Raw genomic sequence first — 25,096 nt, forward strand, 5'->3', positions numbered from 1 at the left:
TCTGCCTGTAGCTTTGCCTTTTCATGGTGATAGGAATAGTCTGCAGAACTGGGACGAGTGACGGCTGGAAGGACTTCCTTTCTTGTTGGTTTGTGGCCCTCCTCTCCTGGGAGAACAGCGGCCTCTAGTGGCTTGTGCTGCGCAGCTGCGCGCAGACAGGGTTTCTGCTTCCTGCCCGGCTGCTATGGAGTTTATCTCTGCTGTTACTGTGGGCGTGGCCTGGCTCGGGCAGCTACTCCAAAATGGTGGAGTCGCGTTGGAGCAGGAGCTGCTGGGAGGCTATTTATCTCCGTAAGGGGCCTCCCTGCTCCCTGCAGCCCAGGGGTTAGGGTGCCCAGAGATCCCGGATTCCCTACCTCTGGATTAAGTGACCCGCCCTGCCCCTTTAAGACTTCCAAAAAGCACCCGCCAAAACAAAACAACGACCACAAAAAAAAAAACAAGAAAAAAAAATTTTTTTTAATTAAAAAAAAAAAAATTTTTAATTAAAAAAAAAAAGGTGGTCGTTCGTTTTTCTTTATTCTCCGGTGCCAGCCTCAGGCCTCTGCTCACCGGTCTTTCTGCCCTGTTTCTCTAGTATTGGGGTCCCTGTCCCTTTAAGACTTCCAAAAAGCGCTCGCCAAAACAAAGCAGCAAAAAAGTAAAAAAAAAAAAAATGGTCGCGCGCTTTTCTTATGTCCTCTGTCGCCCAGCCTCCAGTGCCTGCTCACTGTTCTTGCTGCCCTGTTTTCCCAGTATCGAGGGCCCTGCACTCTGGCCCGGATGGCTGGGGCTGGGTGTTCGGCAGCCCTGGGCTCCGTCTCCCTCCCACTCTGCCTGCTCTTCTCCCGCCGGGAGCTGGGGGGAGGGGCGCTCGGCTCCCGCGGGGCCAGGGCTTGTATCTTACCCCCTTCGCGAGGCGCTGGGTTCTCTCAGGTGTGGATGTGGTCTGGATATTGTCCTGTGTCCTCTGGTCTTTATTCTAGGAAGGGTTGTCTTTGTTATATTTTCATAGATATATGTTGTTTTGGGAGGAGATTTCCGCTGCTCTAGTCACGCCGCCATCTTCCGCCCCTCTCCAAATACATTTTCTACCCCCTTTTCTCTCTCTTTTTCTTCTGGGACCCCTATAATGTGATCGTTACTATGCCATATATTGTCCCAGTGTTCCCTTAAACTGTCTTCATTTTTAAAAATGCTTTTTGGTGTTTTGTTTGTGTGGGATTAATGGGATTAATACATAAATCAAGTAATATAGAAATCAAATGTACAAATACATGTGAATTAATTTTTTTTCCTACAACTCCTGATGCATGATCAGAAACAGAATGATTAGAACCAAAATAGTTCCTACAACTTGTGACCACCCTCACATGGTTTCAGTGTCCTTGAGGAGCGTCACACCCTAGGACTAGACTCAAGGTCAGATAATGATTGTGTGTTGATCATATGTTGAACCCCCTACTCAGAATTCTTTAGGTGTTAAGTTCATTTGCTCAATAAATATGAGGAGTGCCTTTTCGGCATTACTCTTGTGCTGCAACGCCTTGAGTCCCCTGGCTGGCCTTTCAGATCTTCAGCATTCTGTCACGTTCCCTCCAAATCTGCAGGTCAGAGGCATGGGGGGAGCCGACAAGTGGAGCTTGAACAGGGAGCTCAGAGTGGGAAAGCTCCTTAAGATCGTCAGTCCAGTAAGACTCCTGGGAAAGCATATGTAGGGACAGGATCCAGACGTCAGGGACATTATAATAGGCCAACATGAAACTAAAGCAGATAATCCAGAGGATTACTTAAAATTACTCTGTGCCCTCCTAAAAACATCAGGAGTGAAAATTTCTGAAAAAGATTTTGTGCAACTTCATAAATATATTAAAAAATATTGTTACTGGTTGTCCCCACAAAGAAACCTAAGACAAGCTGATTGGAGTAATGTATTAAGAGATTTCAAAAAGGCTCACAGACAGGGAAACATTATCTCTGTACCTGTTTGGGTTGATCAGTTGCCCCTCAATAAAGAAAAACTGGCAGCTTTACACACATTAGTTCAAGAACAGCTTCACTTAGATAGATTAGAATTTTCGACAAGCCCATGGAATTCCCCTGTGTTTGTTATAAAGAAGAAGTCAGGAAAATGGAGACTCTTACATGACTTAAGACAAATTAACAGTCCTTAAACCTATGTGACCTTTACAACAAGGCCTCCCTTCTCCAGCTATGATTCCAAAAAACTGGGACATGGCTATCATTTATCTTAAAGATTGTTTTTTTTTACTATTCCTTTAGCTTAAGCAGGGAAAAGTGCTTTTACTGTACTCCTTAAATTTACAAGTTCCTTCAGAAAGATTCCAGTGGAAAGTACTTCCTCAAGGAATGTTAAATAGCCCTATAATTTGTCAAAATTATGTGCACAGGGCTCTCTTGTTCCTTCCTGGTGTAAGCCAGAAGCTCTGTCTGTCCTTTCACTTTATCGCTAAATAAAAGCCTCCCCTTAGCTCTCCTACCGTAACTGTTTGCTAAGTTCATTCTTTGACTCTGAAAACAAGAAACCTGGCATCATTTTGGGGGGCTTGTCCGGCATAACTTCGGAGGTGAGTATCGGCATCCAAGCCTGCCTTTTCTTTCACTATCCTTAAAGAAGGAAGCTGTTTGTGGCACACAACATCGGGTGCTCGTCAGCCACTTAAATGGGACTAGCCCGGCTGCTGTTCTCAAAGTCTTGAGCGACGGGTTCCCCTGCATCTCCCTCAGTGGATCCCCGTCTCCCTTGGGAGCCGGGAATGTCACCTGAGTGAAGGCCAGGATTCCCTTTCAGAGGCTCTCCTTGGATGTGAGGGACTGAGGAAAGCCGTGGGCACCTGTGAGAGTCTAGGCTGAGGCTACACTTCAGCAGCTTCTCAAAGAAGCTGTGTCTGGAATCAGACCCTGACAGCCTGACTGGGTATCTGTGAGGAATGACTATCTCTGACTTCCAGCCTGCTTCTTCAGGCTGCCCTGGCCTCCAGGTTAGGCAGGGGACGTTCCTAACTCTCTTCTAACTTCATCAGCTTCATGGAACCTGATGCTCACCACTGCAAGGTAGGAGATCCATGCTTTGCTCTTATTCCTGACTAAATGCTGTATTCTTTATCTCATGAAATGTGTCTGGGCACCCGTTAGCCACTTAAAAGATGATTAGCGTCGGCTACCAGTCTTAAGTCTCTGATTAGAAAGGCTTGGCCCCTGAAGTATACAATATAATAAGGTTATGCAGCTAAATATATTTTGATGCAAAGAAGGGAAATGGTCAAAAATCCCATAGGCTACATTATGGAACTAGTTATCTAAATGTTTTTGGTGAAAATCTCTTCTACTTATTGGGTGCATCATTACCCTCAAAAACTGGGAGTGTTTTTTTTGTTGTTGTTATCATTAATCTACGATTACATGAAGAACATTATGTTTACTAGGCTTCCCCCTTCACCAAGTCCCCCCCACAAACCCCATTACAGTCACTGTCCATCAAATGGGAGGTTTTTAAACTAGACTCCCTGAAACAAGAAATTTATCTTCTGCAATACAGCCTGGCTTTAGATAACTGGTGCTAGAATTGTACTTGCATTTCATTTCCAGCCCCCTAGACACACAGTCCCTATCAGTACAGAGCCTTCATTGGCCCTGTTCATCTGGGGCTGTCTAAACCTTAACCCAGTTTTGTAAACTGCTTGCTCTTAGAGTGTATTCTTGAAAACTGAGACACTTTTGATCAAATAAGCTGAAAAGAAAGAAGGCAATTGAATATTAGTAACTCAAATCTTTGTATCAGTTTGTCTGTGTATATGTTCTTTTATGAAAAGTGTTGCTAACTGTAGTCATTACGTGTCAATCTGTTTGTGTGTCTAAGTGTGTAAATGAAAAATATTTTTCTACCTCAGGATGGTATTAATAAGAAGTAGTTGATTTAAAAACAAGTGCTTGTAAAAATTGGACATTCTAAAACTTCTAGAAAATTCTAATAAAAGATTTTAAGCATTAATGCTAATTTAAGTTAAATCTGAAATGGACATGTCCTTTTATGGTTATCAGCTGCCTAAGTTTACCTAAAGTCATTTAAGTTGATGTTATCTGTTAAGTCTTTCAAGAAAAAAAGGCTTAAAAAGAGGCTTGACTTTGTCTAATATTTGGTAAAAGGTTTGTGAGCATGGTTCTTATGAATGAGTAAACTAAGTAAGTGTAGCAAGTAAACATCTTAATAATTGTGTGTTACAGTGTGTATACCTACTAACAGCCTGGGAATCTTTGTGGCAACCTAAAATCTTAAAGTTTTGCTAAGTTAAATAAACATTTTATGCTTAGTGAGAGATTGTGCTGTAAAGCACATGGTTCCAGAAATTGTAAAATGTGTTCATAAATTCGTCAATCTAAAGAATGCTGGTGTAAGTTTACAATAGCCTACTTCTCAGTGTTCACTGAAAATTAAAGTTCCTAATGGTTTTAATTTCTAATTAAAACTACTTAAAATAATAAGGAGAACATTTCTTTATGCATGCTAAAGAATGTATCTTTTGATAAAAGAAAGTAACTTAGTTCTAAAGTACAGCTGTTTATTTAAAGAAGAAGAACTCTAAATGTAAAAAAAATTGTAGAAACTGTGGAAGAATTGATATGGTCATGCTGTGTAAAATTAAAGCAAATGAGTCTCGATATCAAGTACACAGCAAATTAGAGTTTTCAGTTAAAAGGACAAAGTTTTCTTAAACTGCTAGTCTGCTCTTAATGTTGAAAAATTGCAAAAGATTTTCTAATTGTTTTATCAAAGCAGTTTCTCATGCTTAAAGTCTCAATGAGTTGTCTGAGTATTTAAGAAAATAAGATCTTAATATTAAAAGGACTAAAAGCTAAACTTTGCTAACAACTGTGTAACCTTCTATCTTTGCCTTTGAGGTATTTTGTTTTCATTCTGGTTAAATGGATAAGTGTTGCTTCATGGCAACCTATAATCTTCTTTAAGCAAGTACCAAAGAAACTTTTTCTGACAACTTCCCAAAATCAAATTCAAAAAGGTGCTTTTACCTCTATCTAATTAACTGATATTTTCCAGAGGGCCCCTGGAACATGTCAGAGGAATTTTTTTCTCATTGGGGAAAGTATTTGAGTAATTTGGTTTCTTTATCCAATATGTAATTACCTGCTTAATTACCTGGAAAGCACTGTCAAAGGGTATGAAGCTAAACTTTGTTACTAAATGTTTTGTGTTACAGAAATACCCAAATTTCCTTATGTCAACTGTCTTATAGTAAGCTGTCATCAGATCTTTAGCCATTGTCATTTGTAAGTCTTTTGTGGTTTATAGTCACTGTTTTATTACTCCTAAACTAGTAAAGAACTACATTTCAGCAGAACAGGTATTGGTTATATATGATTAAGTAAACTAAGGAGATGATTTTGTGGCTTTTTGTTTTCAAATATTGCTGATAAAGTGTTTTGAGCTTTTTCTCTTAAGCTGACAACAGTTTAGTAAATGACAATATCTTTATAAGCAGAATTGAAACATTTATCTTTCTCTCTACCTAATACTTCTAATAAAAATGAAGGTGATTTTAGAGAGAAGTCTTGTTTCAATAATGCAGCCTTGTCTGTACTGAATCCTAATACTCATCATTAGGACATAGATTATATCCAGAATTCTAGTTTCCCCAAAATATCTGGTTATGAATTCTCCAGATGTTTTACTTTTCTCTTATCATTTCATTTAAAGTTTTACTATTTCTCATATTCAGCCATACATTCTTAATCTCGTCAAGCTGATCCAAAATGCAAAATCCAACTCCAGATGTTGCTACTTAACCTAATAACACAATTTGTTCTATTTTGCTTAAAAGCCATAAAATTGCAATTAGTAACAGAAATGAACCCAAGATGGAAGCGCCAGTCTTCCGAGGCCCTCTTGACCGACCACTGATGGAGACCTAACTGCACCCCTTACTGCATCCCCTCTCAGCATGAAACAGCCAGACTGGTCGTCGCCCCCTTTACCTAGTAGCTTGGGTCTCCATCTGTAGAGTGGGGGATGAGACAGGGACCGTGGGTATAGTTAGAGTAGGGTGAGGGCCTCCGGAAAAAGGAAGGCATGATATTTACAGTCAAAGCAATGTAACAATGGGCAAAGAAGTCCCAATCAAAACTCTGTGTTAAGCATTATGCAAAGTCAAGGTCACACTAATTCTCTAAGGTAAAGATACCGGACTAGGAATATAGACATCTTCAGTGAGAACAGTTAAAGCTCAAAAGGCCAGGAGCAACTTGGCCTGGAATGTTTGAGTGTTCTGCAAATAAAGAAGGGTATCTCAGCATAACCCGTGACTTCACTGTAAACAGCCCTGGCAAATAGACAACAACCCAGCCCACCTTAGGGGCAGGGCAGGTGGTACAAGTCCACACCCTAAGGCCTCTCTTCACATTATCAAGGTATATGTGGCATGGGACGCATCCTTCCTGCTCTAATAAATTATCCCGGAAATAGTCATAAAAGATTTCTCCGAGCTCTGATGTCTGATTGTGACAACTTGAAGCTTTTAGATCCCACCGCTGTTGCAGTTGGAGCTGCATTTATTCTGCCGGTTCCTGTACTTGTCGGTGGAATGCAAAAGGAAATATCTAAGCTGCCCTGTGCTTATAGCAAGACAACGAATTTGACTGCTTCCATATTACCTGAACCTCAATCAAGAGCTAGGAGAAGTGCGAATTGCAGTACTTCAAAATCGTGCTCCTATAGACTATCTGCTGTTAAAAGAACATATGGGATGTGAACAGTTTCCAGCAATGTGGTGTTTTAATTTGACTTCTCTCAAAAACCATTCAGAATCAATTAGACAATATTTATAATATTATTAATAAGTTTTCACAAATGCCTGGGTTACTTTACTGGTTTTCTTGGTTTTTTTGGATACGGCCCTTAATTGTGGGTCTGCTTTTGTTATGTATCTGTATTCCTGTTCTGTTAATGTGTGTACATAGTTAATTAATAGTCTGTTAAAACCTATACAGGCTTATGCTACTCGACAAGAAGTTATGTCATAGAAATAATCAATCTTCTCACGTTTTTCTTCCGTTTGCTACTTCTATACCTTTTCTTCTCTCTTCCTGAATACAACCCTTTTTCTAGAATTTGTGCCTCATACATAGAATTGTAGTGCATCAAAGCCTTTCCAGATAATGAAGATACCTCAAAACAAGTGCTGGGCATAGTAGCAATGAAGCATAAATTTTCAAAAAGGCAGAAAGCTAACCTCTTCAAAGAATACTACTTCTTTCTACTTACCAACTTTACATTTCCCTGTATGGCCCCGAAGATGGCTGGTTAGCCAGAGACGGGTAAGATTCCTCAAGGGAGGAACAACTTAAGACAGGCACAGTCACAGAGGGGCCATCAGGTGAGAAATTGGGAGTCAACAGAGGTGAGGCTTAAGAAACTCACCCCCTGAGTTTTGACAGAAAGCTTCTGCACCCATGGCTGTTTTGCTGCCCTTGCCCAACTCAGATCAAAACTCAGTAAATAGGCATAGACCCGATCACCTGTAATTACCTTCTTTTTAAAAATTTTTATTAAGGTATGATTGATATACACCCTTATGAAGGTTTCACATGAAAAAACGATGTGGTTACTACATTTACCCATATTATCAAGTCCCGACCCATACCCCAATGCAGTCAGTCCATCAGTGCAGCAAGTTGCCAGAGATCCACTACATCCCTTCTCTGTGATACACTGTTCTTCCCATGATCCCCCACATGCAATTACCTTCTAATTGCACTGAATCTATTTTCTATCTTTATTTCACATCATGTAAATTAACTATGTTAAAAGCCTTCTGTTAGAAGCTGTCTACTTGCTATATTCTTTATTGTCTCTACTACTTAAAAGAAAAGGGAAATGTGAGATTAATTGGATTAATACATAAATCAAGTAATACAGAAATCAAATGTACAAATTCATATCACTTGTTTGTTTTTCCTATAACTCTTGATGCGTGATCAAAAACAATGATTAGAGCCAAAACAGTTCCTGCAACTCGTAACCGCCCTCACATGGTTTCGGTGTCCTTGAGGAGCATCACAACCTAGGACTAGACTCAAGGTCAGATAATGGTTGTGTGTTGATCATATGTGGAACCCCCTACTCATAATTCTTTAGGTGTTAAGTTCATTTGCTCAATAAATACGAGGAGTGCCTTTTTGGCATTACTCTTGTGCTGCAACGCCTTGAGTCCCCTGGCTGGCCTTTCAGATCTTCAGCATTCTGTCACGTTCCCTCCAAATCTGCAGCTCAGAGGCAGTGGGGAACCGACAGTGTTTGGATGATTTCTACTACCCTTGTCTTCCAGATAGCTGATCTGTACTTCTGTAACATCTAGTTTGCTATTTATTTCCTCTAGTGTATTTTTTTATTTCCATTACTTTATTCTTTGGTCCTGATTTGTAGTTTCTTACCATTTCCTATCTTTGTGTTGAGGTTTTCATGGTGTTCATCAGTTCTTCTCTTCAGTTTGGTAAACATCTTTATGACTATTACTTTGAACTCTATTGGGTAGATTGCTTATCTCTGTTTCAGTTAGTTGTTTTTTTGAAGTTTTGTCTTGTTCTTTTGTTTGGAACATATTTTTCTTTTCCCTCATTTTGCCTGACTCTGTTTCTATGTATTAGGTAGGTCAGCTGTGTCTCCTGATCTTGAAGGAGTAACTTTATGTAGATGTCTTTGGGGCCTAGAACTGTCCCCTGGCCCCCTGAGCCTGGTATTCAAGGGGTGTCCCCTACATGGGCTGCATGCACTCTCCTGTTGTGGCAGGGCATGACTGTTTTGGGTGCACTGGTGGGTGGGCCTGTACCCTGCCTGGCTTGAGGCCTGGCCAGGCCTGCTGTGGGGTGGGGTGGTCCCCAGCCCTGCTGGCTGTGAGGCCTGCCCATGACTATTGGGGTGTGCTGATGTTCAGGGTTGTTGTCCTGTTGGCCAGGGCCGGGCTGAGGTGGGCCCTGAGGCTGCAATGTCTCAGTCCCGGCAGATGGCCCTGGCTGCCTCCTGACTCCAGCAGGTACTCTGAGATTAGTAAGTGGGTCTTTTTCACCATGCGCTCTGTGTTTTGATTTGGTGTAATTAATTAGTTTCTAAGTACACTAGGTAGTAATATCCTGTTATTTGGTATCAGTAAAATAATTTATACCCTGAATTTAAAAATAGTTATGACATGAAAAAAATACTGGATGTTTATTTTTCTTTTCCTTTACTTTGATTTTATACAGGGCAAGTGCCTCAGTTTCAGTCTTGGAAGCCTTTAAATGAAACTTGCTTAAGATCTTAGATCATACACAGAAGAGAGACTCCAAGCAACAATAAGGTGGAAAAGAATGATGTCCTTACATAACCTACAGAATATCATCTATAACCCGGTAACTGATTTTTATAAAATCACTTTTTACCTATGGCAGGATTGAGAGCAAGTCCAAGTGGATAGTTATTATCCATTGCTGGGGAGGGAGGACGAGAATAAGATACAGTAAGCCTAGTAAAGCACCCACTGTGTGGTAGGGGCTGGGGGTGCTGCTGACTGAAACACACGTGCAGCCATTGGAGCTCAGTGTAATGGAAGAGGTTGCGGTTATAATATAAGGTGATGGATGGAGAGCATGGGGGTAAGTGGAGGGAGCCTACTTTAGTGGTGGTGGGAAAGCTCAGATGATCCTGAGACATAATTTTCAAAGGGAAATGGATTTCTTACTTTACAAGTTTTTTATTTTCTTTTTTAATTAGACCTGTTCATGAGAAGTTAATATTAGCTTTTCCCTCTGCCTTTCAAATACTGCCTGGCACTTGAACAAGGAAAATGTCAAAAGCTGGTGGTGAGATGGAGAATGAGAAAAATGAAAGGTCTCATCCTCACCTCGGGCTGGTAGAACCCTTGAGTGACTGTACTGCTCGAAGTTTTAATGTCCATCCTGGGAAGTAGTGAACTTGTATTAGCTTTATGTGATGATGGGATCTGTAGAAATGTCTAGTTTACACATATGTGAAGCTCAGTCATGTACTTAGTCTAATTAGAGTTGCTGCTTTTTTTGCTAGCCCCTTAGAAGACTCTTGGGCAAAAAGGTGGCTGGGAGCCATTTAAAGTAAGGCCTTGAACAAGTCCTGTTAGTGTTTGTTCAGTCTTGTTATTTACTTTGTAGCCATAACTATATTTTCCCTATGTTTTAATGTCATTGTGCATGAATGAGGTACAACCTCCATGTCAAGCAAATTCAGTCTTAGAAGAAATAGCTTTCAATCATAGAAGCTTTAAAAAAAGGAACTCTTACTGAGTTTGAAGTTAGTGAGGCATTTAAAATGATTTTGTGTATCTTAGAGTTAAAAATATATCAAGGTTAAAAACAAGAAAAAGTCACACTGTTCAGTTTTGTCCTTCCTGCGCAAAGAGCCTTATTTGAATGTTATTTAGAAAGTAACTTTATAGGTTAAAATCCCTGCACGTCTTCTGATGGTTTCTGTAATTTCTGGAGGTAGCATATCAACCACAGAGTTGAAACAAAAACAAGTTGACATTCATTTCCTGATGAGGGGCCAGGGGAGGTAGTGCTGCTGTAGAGCACTAGAGGCACTCAGGGCTCCCAGATGGCCCCACAGTCATTCTGAGGATAGTTCTCAGTAACAAGTTTCCAAAGCACATATTGTTGGCAAATAGCTTTTTTGTTTAATTAGTTTTTCTGTTTTATAGTCACTTCTTTTTTTTGAGAGGGCATCTCTCATATTTATTGATCAAATGATTGTTAACAACAATAAAATTCTTCATAGGGGAGTCAGTGCTCAATGCACAATCATTAATTCACCCCAAGCCTAATTCTCATCAGTCTCCAATCTTCTGAAGCATAACGAACAAGTTCTTACATGGAGAACAAATTCTTACATAGTGAATAAGTTCTTACATGGTGAACAGTACAAGGGCAGTCATCACAGAAACTTTCGGTTTTGATCACGCATTATGAACTATAAACAATCAGGTCAAATATGAATATTTGTTTGATTTTTATACTTGATTTATATGTGAATCCCACATTTCTCCCTTTATTATTATTATTATTTTTTTTAAATAAAATGCTGAAGTGGTAGGTAGATGCAAGATAAAGGTAGAAAACATAGTTTAGTGTTGTAAGAGAGCAAATGTAGATGATCAGGTGTGTGCCTGTAGACTATGTGTTAATCCAAGCTAGACAAGGGCAATAAAACATCCACGGATGCAGAAGATTTCTCTTAAAACAGGGGGGGTGAAGTTCTAAGCCTCACCTCTGTTGATCCACAATTTTCTCACCTGATGGCTCCCCTGTGACTGTGCCTGTCTTAGGTTGTTCCTCCCTTGAGGAATCTTACCCGTCTCTGGCTAACCAGTCATCTTCCGGGGCCATACAGGGAAATGTAAAGTTGGTAAGTGAGAGAGAAGCCATATTGTTTGAAAAGGTTAGCTTTTTACTTCTTTGCATATTTATGCCCTGTGGCTTCTATGCCCAGCATTTGTCTTGAGGTATATTTACCACTTGGAGGAATTATGATACTCGGTAAATTCGATATGAGGCACAAATTCTATTTAAGGGTTGTAATTAGGAAGGAAGAAGAAAAGTTATAGAAGTAGCAGACGGAAGAAAACATGGGAAGATTGATTATTTCTTTGACATATCTTCTTGTAGAGTAAATTATGCATGTATAGGTTTTAAACTACTAATTAAATTGTGCGCACACATTAACATAATAGGAATACAGTTACATAACCAAAGCAGATCTATAATTACCAGCCATCTCCATGAAACCAAGAAAACCAGTTAGGCACCTTAGGCATTTGTGAAAATTTATCTATGATATGATGGATATTGTCCAACTGTACTTGAACAGTCTGAGAGAGATCAGACAAATTAAAACAACCCATTCCTGGGAACTGTTCACATCCCATGTGTTCTTTTAACAGTAGATAATCTGTAGTTGTAAGATTTTGGAGCGCTACAACTTGCACGTCTCCTAATTCTTGGTTGAGTTATAGTCACTTCTTATAAGCAGAAAAATCTAGAGGTAGAAAGACTGAACTGAATGGCGAAAATAACATTTTGATCTGTCTTAAAATTTCCCTTATTGTTAAGAAGTCATAGCATTGAGTGCCTATATGGCACTGAGGCTCTTTGTCCTTCTAGCATTTAAAAGACAATGGGAAAAACAAAGGGGCAGCAAATAAATAACTTAGATATTTTTTTTATTTACCACAAATGTTTTATTGATGAAACTCAAAAATGTATAAAGTACAATATTTTGAAATACAGGTTTACTAATAAGAAGAATGGAATTTCTGGGAAGTGCCGGAGTCCAGCTCCAGCTGATGGGGGGCGGGTGTGTGAAGCCCAAAAGGATGAGACAGAGTCGGTGCACGGAGAGAGAGGACACAGAGTCAGATGGAGGTGGTCTCTCGACAAAGGGCCAATGACAGCTTTATTTATATAATTTTGCACAAGGATATGATTATTTTTTATTTGTTCTTTTGATTAACAAGCATAGGCAAGCTTTTTTCTTTCTGTTTTCTTCTAATCTATACATGGTTAGCCAAGTGTTAGACAGGTGATCTTTTTCTGTTCCTTGACCGAAACTTTTCCTAGCAATATGTACTCTATTGTGTCTCCTGTTTCTATTTAAAGCGGTTTCTAAGTAATGCGTGCTACCACAGAAACATGCAGCATGTAATAGTGACTATGGAGTCTATCAGCTCAGGGTGAAATACGGGTCACTCACTGCTACAGTTAGCTAGGCAGGTATCATCATCTGTATTTCTAATGCAATGGGTACATTTTATCCCCTTATAATTTTTATTCTATCATAGGTAGATGCAAGACAAAGATGGAAAGCATGATTTAGAACTGTAAGAAGGCAAGTGTAGATGATCAGGTTTATACCTGTAGACTAGGTATTAATCCAAGCCAGACAAGGGCAACAAAATATCCACAGGTGTAGACAATTTCTCTCAAAACTGGGGGGGTGAGTTGCTAAGCCTCACCTCTGTTGGCCCCCATTTTCTCACCTGATGGCTCCCCTGCAACTGTGCCTGTCTTAGGTTGTTCCTCCCTTGAGGAATCTTACCCGTCTCTGGCTAACCAGCCATCTTCTGGGAACATACAGGGAGATGTAAAGCTGGTAAGTGAGAGAGAAGTAATGTTCTTTGAAAAGGTTAGTTTTTCACTTCTTTGCAGATTTATGCTCTGTGGCTTCTATGCCCAGCACTTGTCTTGAGGTATCTTTACCACTTGGAAGAATTATGGTACTTGGTAATTTCACATATGAGGCACGAATTCTAGTAAAGGGCTGTAATTAGGAAGGAAGAAGAAAAACTATAGAAGTAGCAGAGGGAAGAAAACATGAGTAGATTGATTAAGTGTCAGAAAGGGTTCTTCCATTCAGTATTCCCCTATATCTCTATTTCTCTAAAATTTCCTATAAAACTCTTCATCACTAATTTCACAAGGGGGGGCAAACAAGGGGGGCATTCCTACTTAGGTGGAGATGGGGTAGTCAGTTTTTGACTAACTGACTGCAGGTATTCTATGCCAAGATCGCCATCTGGCCCCTGTGTGTTCTATTCTTCAGGAGCACTGTCCTGAAAAGCTTTTGGGAAGTTTATGTTCTCCTCCTTTCCGTGCTACTTATCAAAGGTTAGCTTAGTCTTGGGCAAAAATGCAAGCAAAAGCAAAGCCAATAGTATAATGGAGAATAACAAAATCAAGGTGGGTAATAGGGGGAGCCAGCTGCAAAGGCCCTTGATTTGTGGAGGTCTTCCTCCAGCCTGAGCTTTGCTACACAGCTTGAGTAGCATGGCTCCCGGCAGGGAAGGAAACCAATTTTGCTTAACCAGGTTTCAAAGGTAGTGTTTTCTTGCAAATTATTCTTCTAAAGAAACCATTCTTCACACACAGACCAGTGGGTGGGATATGCTGGCCCATAGTTAGCTGATCACTGCATTAGATAGTTGCTAGCAGGATGACTGGATAGCCTGGTCTGCTGGGAACAGGCCCTATTCATTCTTTTTTTTTATAGCTTTTTTTGTTTGTTTTTTATTTTGGTATCATTAATATACACTTACACGAACAACATTATGGTTACTAGACTCACCCATTACCAAGTCCCCACCACATACCCCATTACAGTCACTGTCCATCAGCGTAGTAAGATGCTGTAGAATCACTACTTGTCTTCTCTGTGTTATACTGCCTTCCCCATGCCCCCACCACCACATTATGTGTGCTAATCATAATGCCCTTTTTTCCCCCTTATCCCCCCCTTCCCACCCATCCTCCCCAGTCCCTTTCCCTTTGGTAACTGTTAGTCCATGCTTGGGTTCTGTGAGTCTGCTGTTGTTTTGTTCCTTCAGTTTTTTCTTTGTTCTTATACTACACAGATGAGTGAAATCATTTTGTACTTTCTTTCTCTGCCTGGCTTATTTCACTGAGCATAATAACCTCTAGATCCATCCATGTTGCTGCAAATGGTAGGATTTGTTTTCTTCTTATGGCTGAATAATATTCCATTGTGTATATGTACCACATTTTTATCCATTCATCTACTGATGGACACTTAGGTTGCTTTCATTTCTTGGTTATTGTGAACAGTGCTGCGATAAACATAGGGGTGCATATGTCTTTTTCAAACTGGGCTCCTGCATTCTTAGGGTAAATTCCTAGGAGTGGAATTCCAGGGCCAAAGGGTATTTCTATTTTGAGCTTTTTGAGGAACCTCCATACTGCTTTCCACAATGGTTGAACTAATTTACATTCCCACCAGGAGTGTAGGAGAGTTCCCCTTTCTCCACATCCTCGCCAACATTTGTTGTTGTTTGTCTTTTGAATGGTGGCCATCCTAACTGATGTGAGGTGATATCTCACTGTGATTTTATTTGCATTTCTCTGATGATTAGCTATGTGGAGCATCTTTTCATGTGTCTGTTGGCCATCTGAATTTCTTCTTTGGAGAAGTGTCTGTTCAGATCCTTTGCCCATTTTTTAATTGGATTTTTTGCTTTTTGTTTGTTGAGGTGCGTGAGCTCTTTATATATTTTGGATGTCAACCCCTTATCAGACATGTCCTTTTTGAATATATTCTCCCATACTGTAGGATGCCTTTTTGTTCTACTGATGTTGTCCTTTGCTGTACAGAAGCTTTTCAGCTTGATATAGTCCCACTTGTTCATTTTGCTTTTGTTTCCCTTGCCCAGGAAGATATGTTCATGAAGAAGTCACTCATGTTTATGTCCAAGAGATTTTTGCCTATGTTTTTTCCTAAGAGTGTTATGGTTTCATGACTTACATTCAGGTCTTCGATCCATTTTGAATTTACTTTTGTGTATGGGGTTAGACAATGATCCAGTTTCATTCTCTCACATTTAGCTGTCCAGTTTTGCCAACACGAGATGTTGAAGAGGCTTCATTTCCGCATTGTATATCCATGGCTCTTTTATCATATATTCATTGACCTTATGTGTTTGGGTTTATATCAGGGCTCTCTAGTCTGTTCCATTGGTCTGTGGTTCTGTTCTTCTGCCAGTACCAATTTGTCTTGATTACTGTGGCTTTGTAGTAGAGCTTGAAGTTGGGATGTGAGATCCCCCCTGCTTTATTCTTCATTTTCAGGATTGTTTTGACTATTCCGGGTCTTTTGTGGATCCTGTGAATTATTGAACTATTTGTTTCAGTTCGTTGAAGAATGCTGTAGGTATTTTGATATGGATTGCATTGAATCTGTAGATTGCTTTGGGTGGGATGGTCATTTTGACAATATTAATTCTTCCTACCCAATAGCAAGGGATGAATTTCATTTGTTAGTGTCCTCTTTAATTTCTCTTAAGCGTGTCTTGTAATTTTGAGAGTATAGGTCTTTCACTTCCTTGGTTATGTTTATTCCTAGGTATTTTATTCTTTTTGATGCAATTGTGAATGAAATTGTTTTCCTGATTTCTCTTTCTGCTAGTTCATCTTTAGTGTATAGGAATGCAACAGATTTCTGTGTATTAATTTTGTATCCTGCAACTTTGCTGAATTCAGATATTAGTTCTAGTAGTTTTGGAGTGGATTCTTCAGGGTTTGTTATGTACAATATGATGTCATCTGCAAACAGTGACAGTTTGACTTCTTCCTTACCAATCTGGATGTCTTTTATTTCTTTGTGTTGTCTGATTGCCATGGCTAGTACCTTCAGTACTATGTTGAATAAAAGTGGGGAGAGTGAGCACTCTGGTCTTGTTCCTGATCTTAGGGGAAAAGCTTTCAGCTTCTCGCTGTTGAGTATAATGTTGGCTGTGAGTTTTTCATATATGGCCTTTATTATGTTGAGGTACTTGCCCTCTATAGCCATTTTGTTGAGAGTTTTTATCATGAATGAATGTTGAATTTTATCGAATTCTTTTTCAGCATCTATGGAGATGATCACATGGTTTTTGTCCTTCTTTTAGTTGATGTGGTGGATGATGTTGATAGATTTTCGAATGTTGTACCATCCTTGCATCTCTGCGATGAATCCCACTTGATCATGGTGTGTGATCCTCATGATGTATTTTTTAACTTGGTTTGCTAATATTTTGTTGAGTATTTTTGCATCTATGTTCATCAGGAATATTGGTCTGTAGTTTTCTTTTTTGTGATGACTTTGTCTGGTTTTGGTATTAGAGTGATGCTGGCCTCAAAGAATGAGTTTGGAAGTATTCACTCTTCAATTTTTTTTTTAAACTTTAAGGAGAATGGGTGTTATGTCTTCTCTATATGTCTGGTAAAATTCAGTGGTAATCCATCTGGTCTGGGAGTTTTGTTCTTGGGTAGATTTTTTGATTACCGATTCAGTTTTGTTGTTGATAATTGGTGTTTTTAGATTTTCTGTTTCTTCCTTGATCAGTCTTGGAAGGTCGTATTTTTCTAGAAAGTTGTCCATTTCTTCTAGGTTATCCAGCTTCTTAGCATATAGGTTTTCATAGTATTCTCTAATAATTCTTTGTATTTCTGTGGTGTCCATCATGATTTTTCCTTTCTCATTTCCAATTCTGTTAATGTGTGTAGATTCTCTTTTTGTCTTAATAATTCTGGCTAGGGGTTTATCTATTTTGTTTATTTTCTCAAAGAACCAGCTCTTGATTTCATTAATTTTTTCTTTTTTATTCTTCTCAATTTTATTTATTTATGCTGTAATGTTTCTTATGTCCCTTCTTTTGCTGATGTTGGGCCTCATTTGTTCTTCTTTTTCCAGTTTTGATAATTGTGAATTTAGACTATTTATTTTGGATTGTTCTTCCTTCTTTAAATAGGTCTGGATTGCTATATACTTTTCTCTTAGAACTGCCTTTGCTGCATCCCACAGAAGTTGGGGCATTGTGCTGTTTTCATTTGTCACCATATATTGCTTGATCTCTGTTTTAATTTGGTAATTGATCCATTGATTATTTAGGAGCATGTTTTTAAGCCTCCATGTGTTTTTGAGGATTTTTGTTTTGTTTGTATAATTTACTTCTGGTTTTATGCCTGTGTGATCTGAGAAGTTAGTTGGTACAATTTCAATCTTTTTGAATTTACTGAGGCTCTTTTTGTGGCCTAGTATGTGGTCTCTTCTGGAAAATGTTCCGTGTGCACTTGAGAAGCATGTGTATCCTGCTGCTTTTGAGTGTAGATAGAGTTCTGTAGATGTCTGGTAGGTCTATCTGTTCTAGTATGTTTTTGAGTGCGTCTGTGTCCTTACTTACTTTCTGTCTGGTTGATCTGTCCTTGGAGTGAGTGGTGTATTGAAGTCTCCTAGAATGAATACATTGCTTTCTATTTCCCCCCATTAATTATGTTAGTATTTGTTTCACATGTAGGTGCTCCTGTGTTGGGTTCCTAGATATTTTTAATGGTTATATCCTCTTGTTGAACTGACCCCTTTATCATTATGTAATGTCCTTCTTTGTTTCTTGTTACTTTCTTTGTTTTGAAGTCTATTTTGTCTGATACAAGTACTGCAACACCTGCTTTTTTCTCCCTATTGTTTGCATAAAATATCTTTTTCCATTCCTTCACTTTTAGTCTGTGTATGTCTTCGGGTTTAAAGTGAGTCTCTTCGGGTTTAAAGCAGCATGTATGTGGGTAACTTCGATATTTTAAATTAATCAGTTAGTGTGGTGTACAAGCTAGATTTACACAAACTTGTTTTCTTGCATTATGATTATCTTGTGAGTGATCAATTCAAACAATATGGAAGTGTTACCAAGTTTCTACTATATTCTCTATTGAACATAATGAAGACGCAGAACTGCCACATGTTCTCTTTGATCTCTGAAGGTTTTTAAAGTTTTGGTCCACATTGGTGGCAGACACATTCTATGTTGACTCTTCTTGGAAAAGATAAAGAATATTGTATAACTGGCCTGTACTTTTTTCATTTTTAATATATTTCATTGACTAGTTCAACCAGTGGAATTGCAAGACTAAAAAAAAGTCAGGCTCACTTTTCTTTCTATTGAAATTGAATGAAAACTTCAGATGACAGTTTTTTCACTATATACCAGAAATAGTCTCAGTGAAATCTATTGTTTGGCAACTCAGCATGTACCTAAATGTTTTTTTATTGTTCATAGAGTTCTTAAGGTATGATTAAGTGGTAACTGGTTAAGAAGTAATTTAGAAATGAAACATATTGATTGTGAGTCCAAGTTAACAAACCACTTGTTAACATTAATTCTACCCAGTCCTAAAAGAGCTCATCATTCCCATTTCCTGGGGAGCCTCCATTCCACATTTACCCTCTTCCCCATAGTATTCTTTGTACCTCCCTTTCCACCTTACAATTTAATCTTCAGTCACAGAAAAATACAGTCTTTCTTTTTTAGCCTCCAGGGTCCCGTCCAGCCTTCGTTCCCTTGATGCTCTTCTGCAGAGCCTCCTGAAAGGGGAGGGTGGGTCCATGTCCACTGTCTTGATTTCTTCAGTGCAGCTCTGCTCTCTGTGTAGTCTTTAAGTTCTTTCTTTCTTTCATCTATTTACTGATGACATGTAGACCTTTAGAATGTGTATGCAATATGCATACAGTCACTTAAGATAATCTCCATCTCTCAGATTCCCTGCCAGCCCTTTAGGACTATGGATTCAAAACTAAGCTCACATCTCCTTCCCCTCACCCAGCCTCCCTTTTGTGGTTTCACTTTTTGTCAGTGTCTTTCTGCTGTTTAATTGCTCCCTCGTGGTTTCTCAAGCCCCCAGTAGTTTGAGAATAAACTGTCTTCAAAATTTTAAATTCATTCATGTCGAACCCAGTGGCTTTGCCTTTTTCATTATTATTTTTTAAATAATAGAGATAATGTGTGTAAATCATTTTTAAAATTCCAACAGTATTTAAGGGTTCCATTAAAACAAATTTTCCTTCTCTCTTGGTGCTCAGTTCCCCTTCCTAAAGGCAATTATTTTCTACCTGTTTACTGTGTATTCTCCCTTAGAATATATGTGAATATCCAAGAGTGTGTGGGTAGTGTATATCAACTTTTTTATATCATGTTTCTTTACGTGCATATATCATACTATATTAATGGTTCTCTACCCTCCTTTTTTTCCCCCATTTAACAAATTTTGGAGATAAAACAGCACATTTAGAATGCCTCACTTACTTTAATGGCTGCATAAGTAGTCCACTGTGTAGGTGTTCTCTAACTTACTGAGCCAGTTCCCGTTAGAGGGCTGCTCCTTCGGTGACGTACCCACTGTTACGGTGTACACCCTTGTACATGCATCTCTGGGCACATGTGCAGGTGTGCCAGTGTCTGTAGGATAAGTCTGTAAAAGAGGAACCACTGGGTCAAAGGGTATGATTTTCATTTCATTATCTTTTTTGTTTTGAATCTTCCTTATTTTCCATGTTAAAGATATTGACAGTCCTCAAATTGAAAGTGACTTCCTTGATATGCCCGCCCTTCTCTGATGCTTCTCTCTTCTTTCTCTTCTCACCCCCTGCATTGAGGTCTCCACCACACCCCTAGTTTTGATGATTCACCAGCATAGGTCCTATTTTTTGGCTGGGATTTATTACAGTGAAAGGATACAGAGCAAAATTACAAAGGGAAAAGGCCCACAGTCCCAAGCCCAGGGGAAGGATACTCTCCCAGTGGAGTCGCACAGGATATGCTCAAGTCTCCCAGCAACCAGCTGTGACACCATGTGTGACATGCTGTCTACCAGGGAAGCTCATTAGAGACTCCCTGCCCAGGGTTTTTACTGGGGGCTGGTCACAGAGGTAAGCTTCTGTCCAGTACCTACTAAAATTTCAGACTCCCAAAAGGAAAGCTGGTGTTTAGCACAAACATATGGAGAAAATTTAAATCCTGTCCCTCAAAACAATTGTAACACTTTTGGTTTATTTCCTTAGAGTGTTTCTTTTTCTTCTAAATGTTTATTAATGATTAAGGTCATACTGTATATAGTTTTCTAGGCTCTTTTCTTATTGATATTTATATCCTAATATTTTTATTATTAAATATTCTGTATCATTTGAACATACATAAAATTTGAAGTTAAAAAAATTACTCTCATGTTATTAAGAGATTAACAGTATGGGAGATGCTACTGTCAATTCTTGGGATCAGCTGAGGCCCAAAAGATCAGTATAGAGGCATAATTCCTTCCACATTCTTTACACACCAGAAACCTACCATTCTGATGTGTAGCTGTAGCCACACTCTGTACATCTATTGTGTTTTTCGTTTTCTGGTCTGATGGGCTTTGTTCATCCCACCCACACTGCACTCAGCAGTTGCCATGACACCAGATGATTACTGGGTTTGGTAGTTACTTACTGCTTAAGGCAACAGTGGTGACAGAACTGGGTCTTCAGCAAGCAGCTGCATAGTTGCTACTCTTCTGCGTGTGTGAGGCCTGCCAGAGCCCCTTTTCTGAGCTGGGGGAGATCATTTTTTCTCCATGTAATCATTGATCATCTTTGGACGTCTATCCTAGGGATGTAAAGGTGGTGACCCAAGCCTGCCCCATGCGGCTCACAATCTAGGCAGAGAAGTGTCCAAGTGAACAGAGTATAAAATGCCATGATGGGCCCTCAGAGAGGGGCTCAGTTGGCCTAGGGGGTGTGAAAAGGCTCCACAGAGGCGACAGTGCTTAAGATGACATTTTTCAGCTTATAAGCCACCAATTTACAGCTACTTTTATATGGCCTCTTCTTTTATTTATTTATTTATTTCTGCATAATCAGAGCTACTGTGGATAGATTTTAACATATATATCATAAGTTGGATGAGCCTGGCATAAGGCATGATGGTGTCTGGCCTGGTGAGCTTGGTCTGGTGTTCCAAAGTCAGGGAGGAGATGGTTGTGGTGCAGGAGATGCAGCCACAGTGGGCAGGCAGGGCAGTGGAGTGATCTCTGGGCAAGGAAATGACAAGGCCTGATGTGTGTCAGGCCCCAGACAGAAAGGCTGGGTTCCAGGTGATGAGGGGACAGCTTGAGACGGAACAGTGTGCAGAACTGCCTGTCAGAGCCCATGTCTGCAGACTGGGCCAGCCAGGAGGGTGTGCCACAGGCCTCTGGAGCTTATCTTCTTATCTTAAGGCCACACAGCTCTCTGGTTTCCAGCAGTGTGGCGTGGGTTGCAGTCTGGAAGCTGAGTGGAGATTCAGCCTCAGATCCCATCCCAGGTGTGGAGGAGTGGCTGAAACCTGAGCTGCCTCCACAGGCGGTGAGTGCCAGCATCTCTGTCAGCCTTGGCTGAGGGCCTTCTGTGGTCTTGCTGCTGTTGGGACATCAGTGGAACATTCACAAAGGGTGGGGTATGCCATTGCAACAAGTTGCTCTTTCTATTTCACAGAAGCACCAGCCAAATTAAAAGTGCTGTGGGTAGTATTTATTTTGTGCCTGTTTTCCACAGAACTCAGAGTGGTTTGCAGACACTGAATATCCTAGCCTTGTTGTTCCTTTATAGCTGTTTGAATAGTGAGGATAACTTGGAAAAACTAGGGTCTGTGCAGCTTTATATGCGGCCTTTAAGAATGTAGTCTTTCAGTTTTGTTTATGTGAACATGCACTTATTAAAATCATTTTTTCTAGGTAATCCCCTACGTTGGGACCATTCCAGAGCAGTTAGATCCTGGAACTTTGATCGTAATATGTGGGAATGTTCCTAATGATTCGGACAGGTAAAAGTATTGTGTTAGATGAAAAAAACACGAATAAACTGTCTTTGTGATTGTGGAACAACAGCAGACATAATGGGGAGAGCCACTGTGACTCTGTGAGGCCTGGCTCTGCTTCCATCAGTAGCCCTGGCCAAGGTGACCAAGTCAAGAAAGGCTATTTGGATTTTTTTTTTATTACTACAAGTCTGATTTCAGTGTAAAGAATGTGAAGTTAATGAAGGAGTTGTGGCCAGATGACAGGGACAGTTTGGTTATAGTGCAGCATCCACAGCATCTCTTAAGATCTGTTTGAGGTAGTGGTGTCCAGCGCTTGCTTTGGACAAGGCTGTCAGTTACAGGTGGGCTCAACTCTGTGTGGCTGGCATCCGAATTCCAGTGGTTTCAATAAGATGTGAAAGTTAAGTCTAAAGGAGACAGCCAGATACTGCAAGGCAACTCCATAGGGTCTAATATTAGAGAGATAGGCCTCTTTGCTCACCACTTTGCTGTCCCTAGTGTGGGGCCCTCTTTCTCCTCCATGGAAGCTAGAACTCCAGCCCTCACATGTGTGTCTTAGGTAGCTGGGTTGGGTGCATGTGGTGTTGGCGGGGGAGTGGGGGTGTTGATTGCAGGTGAAAAGCAGAGGCCAGTGACTTTTAAGGCTGTTTCCAGTGGTTTTCCCTGAGCACCGCACTTCCTCCTCAAGGGCAGAGCTGTCAGCCCATGTGCAGGCCTACCTGCCAGGCAGGCTGGAAAATGTGGGTGCTTGTCCTAGACAGATGGGGCCCCAGCAGCAGCTCAGGGGCTGTCGCTAAGGAAGAAGGAAAGGAAGATGAAGCGACCAGGTGTTTAGGCCACGCGGCTGACTGAATGGAGGATTGAATTTCAGACTTGCTGGGCCTTGGCCGGCAGCCTTCCAAGTACTCATGTGGCCATGTTTCCTTCCTCGTGTAGATTCCAGGTGGACCTGCAGCGTGGCAGCAGTGTGAAACCTCGAGCTGATGTGGCCTTTCACTTCAATCCACGTTTCAAAAGGGGCAACTGCATTGTTTGTAATACTTTGAAAAGTGAAAAATGGGGGTGGGAAGAGATCACCTATGACATGCCTTTCAAAAAGGAAAAATCTTTTGAAATTGTGATTATGGTGCTGAAAGACAAATTCCAGGTAGGTTTTGGAGAATGAATGTTGAATCCTCATTAATGAGAGTAAGCACATGGGGAAGCTTTCCACGTTAGTGAACTTATGCAATACAGAGAGAGTGGCTTTATAATTTTTCTCTAAGGGGCCAGGCAGGTAGCTAAATGTGAGGTGGGGCACAGCTACTGTCTCCCACCAATGTTGCTGTGCCAGAATGCAGGTCCAGGGCAGCCAGATCATTTTATTAGATCCTATTTCTCCCACAAATATGGGCTGAGCTTAGTTCTGAACTGGCACGGTGTTAGATCAATTATGGGACAGTAAATTATAACCACCATGACCCATTTGTGGGGGAACCTGGGACTAACAGAGATGGGGAAACCTATGGTAGAAGGTAGAGCTCAGAAGCATTTTGTAAAATCTGGTCCTGTCACAAATATTCTTTAGGATCAAGAGTTTAAACCCAGAGGGGATCTTAGAAATCCTAGGGGTAGTAAGCAGTACCCATGGCTTTAGTGGAGCATTTTGACGCTAGTGCCCATTGGTGAGGCAGGATCTGGCCCTGGAGGCATGTGCGCCTGCCCTCCCTCCAGCCTGGAGAACCTCAGAGCAGACTGGCTCTCCCATCTCAGGCACAGACTCTGTCCCGCAGACACCACTGCCACCAGAATATCTCCCCTAAATCTCCTAAACCCCGTTCATCCCTCCCTTCTCTGGTCCTTGAGTGCTTGTGTTATCATTCTTTTTAAACTTGTTGCTGTATGGTTGTGTCTTCTGTCTGTCCAGGTGGCTGTAAATGGAAAACATACACTGCTCTATGGCCACAGGATTAGCCCAGAGAAGATAGACACGCTGGGTATTTATGGCAAAGTGAATATTCACTCAGTTGGTTTTAGCTTCAGCTCGGTGAGTGCCCATCCATGACTTTGGGTCATCTTTGATGATGTTTTCTGATGAAATGGTGATGATGAAATAGCTCTCATTAGTATCTTCTATTAAGATAAAAATAATGTAACTTTCTCATTAGTGTATTAATTTCTAGGAAATTAATCTTTCAGACTATTGGGATGCTGTTTATTGACCAGGACTTTATTTTTAACAAAAAAAACCCAAACAATAACAAACAAACCCCTTTTTGGGTACATAAGGGGTATTTCCTTGACATAGGAGTACAGTGGAGCATTTCTCTAAGATAGTCTCTTAGAAGTGGAGCGTCTTGAGTCAAAGGGTGTTGGCATTTTAAGTTGACTGACACTACTGACTTGCCTGCCAAAGATTAAACAGTTGACACTGTCAGCAACTGTGCTTTCAGCTGTTTGCTCACCTCCTTTATGACATTAGCCCTGAAGTCACTCTGATGTAGTCATTCTCTTTGTTTTCCAGTTTGATAGGGGAAAGGACCCTAACGTTAAGTGCATTTTGGGAGTATAATGGTCCAGCGAATTTTCATTTAGTACCATTTATAGCTCTTTTTGATGGGTAAGCTGCTTATATTTGGAATTCTGGTGGATTTTAATATTTTATTCTTCAGGATGTAAGAAGTACCCAAGCATCTACTCTGGAACTGACAGAGGTAAGTGGAGAAAATGTAAGTATTAAATCTTTTAATTACCAGTTTAAAAGTGTTCTTTTAGCTGCCATGTAAATCAGGTGGCAGGCAGGCTGAGTTTTTTAAATTAAGCTTTTAATATTAATAGGCTGGAAGTAATCATTTGAAAATGAGGCATTTACTTGTGTGGTGCCAGACATTGTAACTGTGCAATGCTTAAACCATCAGTGTGTCTATCTGACCACCACCCACCATTCTTAG

At 40.3% G+C, this 25,096-nt stretch overlaps 1 protein-coding gene across 5 annotated transcripts in view; it reads left to right on the forward strand.

Annotated features, from left to right (window-relative positions):
- LGALS8 (galectin 8) overlaps positions 1-25,096 on the forward strand; it is a 57,659-nt gene that overhangs the window by 18,091 nt on the left and 14,472 nt on the right. For 3 of the 5 annotated variants that reach the window (XM_057505748.1, XM_057505749.1, XM_057505747.1), the window contains 5 exons: positions 9,253-9,399; positions 22,081-22,169; positions 23,103-23,313; positions 24,073-24,192; positions 24,818-24,874. In XM_057505748.1, coding sequence (XP_057361731.1) covers positions 9,358-9,399; positions 22,081-22,169; positions 23,103-23,313; positions 24,073-24,192; positions 24,818-24,874 — 519 coding nt within the window. In that variant the 5' untranslated portion in view covers positions 9,253-9,357. Of the gene's footprint in view, positions 1-7,936; positions 8,093-9,252; positions 9,400-22,080; positions 22,170-23,102; positions 23,314-24,072; positions 24,193-24,817; positions 24,875-25,096 lie in introns of those variants that run through there. The other 2 variants (XM_057505746.1, XM_036919328.2) reach the window with 2 other exon arrangements.

Source organism: Manis pentadactyla, chromosome 8 (assembly GCF_030020395.1).
Source record: "Manis pentadactyla isolate mManPen7 chromosome 8, mManPen7.hap1, whole genome shotgun sequence".
NCBI lineage: Eukaryota > Metazoa > Chordata > Mammalia > Pholidota > Manidae > Manis > Manis pentadactyla.